Source organism: Pundamilia nyererei, unplaced genomic scaffold (genome assembly GCF_000239375.1).
Source record: "Pundamilia nyererei isolate P.nyererei 1_Seehausen unplaced genomic scaffold, PunNye1.0 scaffold00544, whole genome shotgun sequence".
Taxonomy (NCBI): domain Eukaryota; kingdom Metazoa; phylum Chordata; class Actinopteri; order Cichliformes; family Cichlidae; genus Pundamilia; species Pundamilia nyererei.
Genome location: NW_005187945.1, coordinates 109,182 through 112,409, shown reverse-complemented (window position 1 = coordinate 112,409; position 3,228 = coordinate 109,182). Strand labels below are relative to the sequence as shown.

The 3,228-nt window shown below is 43.6% G+C and overlaps 1 protein-coding gene across 1 annotated transcript in view; it reads left to right on the top strand.

Annotated features, from left to right (window-relative positions):
* Window positions 1–3,228, top strand: part of mus81 (MUS81 structure-specific endonuclease subunit) — a 9,091-nt gene that overhangs the window by 1,662 nt on the left and 4,201 nt on the right. Inside the window, exons 3-11 of the mRNA XM_005754332.1 lie at window positions 500–515; window positions 625–713; window positions 902–1,030; window positions 1,117–1,197; window positions 1,294–1,382; window positions 2,043–2,225; window positions 2,319–2,498; window positions 2,763–2,890; window positions 2,990–3,102. Of these exons, the coding sequence (XP_005754389.1) occupies window positions 500–515; window positions 625–713; window positions 902–1,030; window positions 1,117–1,197; window positions 1,294–1,382; window positions 2,043–2,225; window positions 2,319–2,498; window positions 2,763–2,890; window positions 2,990–3,102 (1,008 nt within the window). The remainder of the gene's footprint in view (window positions 1–499; window positions 516–624; window positions 714–901; window positions 1,031–1,116; window positions 1,198–1,293; window positions 1,383–2,042; window positions 2,226–2,318; window positions 2,499–2,762; window positions 2,891–2,989; window positions 3,103–3,228) is intronic.

Genomic DNA, 3,228 nt, shown 5'->3' with positions numbered 1-3,228 from the left:
TAGAATTAAGAGCAAAACTGTAGAAAATCATACAAAAAATGCATCATTGCAAAGTTTGCTTTGCAAATCTGGAAGTTTGTATTCATGTAATTGTTGACCTCTCAATAAACTTATGTTGTGTTCAATGTCTGTAGTTTTGCATCAAATCATAAAACATTAAAGGAACAAATATTTAGTCTGTTTAAAGTAGAGGAAGTGAGCTTTTAATGGACGCTTAACCCCAGATCACTGAAAGCAGTTTTGTAACATTATCATTAATGTCAGGTATGTTTTACCCTGTAAAACAAACAAACATCAACATATATTGAGCTGAAAGAATACATGGCAAACTGAAGCAATCCTCTTTTATTTCTCACTATACAGCATCTCACTAAACAAAGAAGGTATCATGGTGGGACTCTGTAAAGAGATTCTGAGATTAGTAAAACTAGGGAGTTGTTAACAAAACAAGATAAATAAAAAAATAATCAGTGGAACTGGTAACGTGTTCTTCGGTCAGACCATTGCAGAGACGTGTGAGCCTTGTCGAGTGACCTCTAAATGATATTTACTCTGTGAAAATCACGTATCACAAAGCAACCAGTTTACCCAGCTCCCGTGTCTTCACCTGTTCCTCTGCTCCAGGTGCTGACGCTTCTATACACGCTCTCCCCAAAGGAGCGCCCCCTCCTGGCCGATCAGACAATAACATCATCCTGGCTCCATCCAAAAAGGTAAAGTTGGAAACAAAGAGGAGATTCATGGAAATAAATATTTTCCTTCACACCAATAAATGCTTTTTGTGATTACAGTAAAAGTAGAAGCATCAGAAACGACAACAAAAAAAACCTCAGCCAGATATTTGCAGTATGAGGGGATGTTTCCATTGTCATTACAGTGTGTAACTATTTTTTCCTCATAGAAAAATGCTGCAGGTGATCAAGGAAAGGATGGAGGAGGAGATGGAGGGAGGAAGAAGAAGAGGGAGTATGTCCCCCAGAAGAGATCCGGGGGCTATGCTGTGCTGCTGACTCTTTACAAAGAAACTCAGGTAGATTTTTCCTCTTTCTTCCAACTACTGCAGCATCAGTCAGTGTTAAACCGGTGTTTCATTACCACCGTGTGCTTTCTGTCTAGGTCCCTGGTAGTAAAGGTTACATGTTTAAGATGGAGCTGCAGGCAGAAGCTCAGCATCTCTGTGACAAATCGTTCACTGCGGTGAGTGCTTTCACTTCGATCTCCTGTGTTCTTCATCCGTCTGCATGCACGCCGTCTTCTTGTGAAGCGTCCATCCTTCATTTTCTCTGTCTGCAGCCTGATTTAGGCAGTAAGTACACCGCCTGGAGCTCAGTCAGCACTCTGATCCAGAAGAACCTGGTGATAAAGACTCACAATCCTGCAAGGTACGGCTGCTTGAAGCGTGTCAGTGCTTTTACTGTAACCTCACGTCTTTTCTTTTAGTCTTGTAGAAGTCGGCTTATTTTCGTATTGAGTGTTTTAAGTGCAGCTAATTTAGGTAGTAAAATGTGTTTTTTTAGAAATTAAGCTTTTGACTTATTTGGACAGGATTAGAATGAATGCATCAGAGGGACAGCTCAGGCTGAAGTCTCAGGCTTGAAGACAAAGAGGTGGGGCTGAGATGGATAGTAGATGCTGAATGTGGAGCTGGCAGGCAGGAGGAAAGGTGGCCACAGAGGTGCTTCATGGATGTAGTGTAGGAGGACCTGCAGAGGGTTTTGGAGGAGGATGATAGGGTGAGGTGGAAGCAGATGATCTGCTTTGGTAAGAAGAAAAAGAATCGGTGTAATTTTGACTGAAATTAGGATCAACTTAGTAATCAGACTGTAAACTAATCAAATAATTTCTAGTCTCTCTCTCTTCTGCTGTATTTGACAAAGATGCTTCTTGGCTGCTTTTTGTTGTCGCACTTGCTGCTAAAACTTAACAGTTGTTGCTGTTTCAGCTCTACTTTATTTAAACTCTGTCAACGACCACAAAGATGTAATCCACCATGCAGTATTTTGTCTTTGCCTGCGTATAACCCAACTTTGTGCTTCTTTCAGGTATTCTCTGACAGAAGGAGGTCTGACTTTGGCCGAGCGACTGGCATCCGCAGAGCAGACGAACACAGACGGGGACAGAGAGGCGGTTAGGAGTGAGTTAGAGGCGACTGAGGAAGACGATGCCGTCGTAGTCCTCACTGGTAGTGATGAAGATGAAGAAGAGAAGGAGGAGAACAGAATACAGTGAGTGGAAACTAAAAGATTGAATCCTCATCTCCTTATTTTTTTCCTGTTTTATTTCCCTCTTGGAATAAAGCATTCCTCTTCTTTTCACAGCCCTGCAGAGAGACAACCCACCGTCACTGAGGTTAGCTGCGACGTGGACGACGTGCGTTCATCGGGGAAACCACAGGATTCACAGACGACGATGACGACAAGCAGAAAGCCGAACGCAGAATGTCTCCTACCCGGAACGTATGAAATTATGCTCTGTGTTGACTTCATCGAGACCACTGGGTAAGAGATCTGCCTTACTGACCTAACTGTTGTTACTGTGTTCTCATGCGATGACTGCTCTTACAGCCATGTTGTGCTCCATTCAGTCCTCGAGGTTTCTTCCTGTTAAAAGGGAGTTCTTCTTCCCACTGTCGCCATGTGGTTTCTCATAGGGGATCTTCTGATTGTTGGGTTTTCACCGTATTATTGTAGGATCTTTATCTTACCATGTGAAGCACCTCAATAAATATAATTGAATTGTGTATGTATTTATTTGTTATGTAGTGGGAGTCACCATCGTAAGCAGGAGCTGGTGAAAGAGCTTCAGAGAAATGGAGTCAACTTTGACATCAGGAAACTAAACGTCGGGGACTTCCTGTGGGTGGCTCGGGAAAAGGTGGCACCTGTTGCAGGTAACACATACAGGAGGAGAGAGTGGGAGTGTTGATGTTTGATGGGAGGGATCCCGCGCCACGCCTGTTTAACGTACAGGGAGGATTGTTCTGTCTCAGGTCAGTTGCGAGCGCCTGTAGGCAGGGAGCTGGTCCTTGACTACATAGTGGAGAGGAAGAGGATGGACGACCTGTGCGGCAGCATCATCGACGGACGCTTCAGGGAACAGAAGGTCGGTGTGCAGCCCGGTTTTGTCCAATACAGTTATTAATCGGTGAGGTGGCACGCCGCCTTCAAAATTACAGGTGATGATTTGTGCTTTTTACAAGCAAGATGAACCCAAACTGAGTTCAATTTA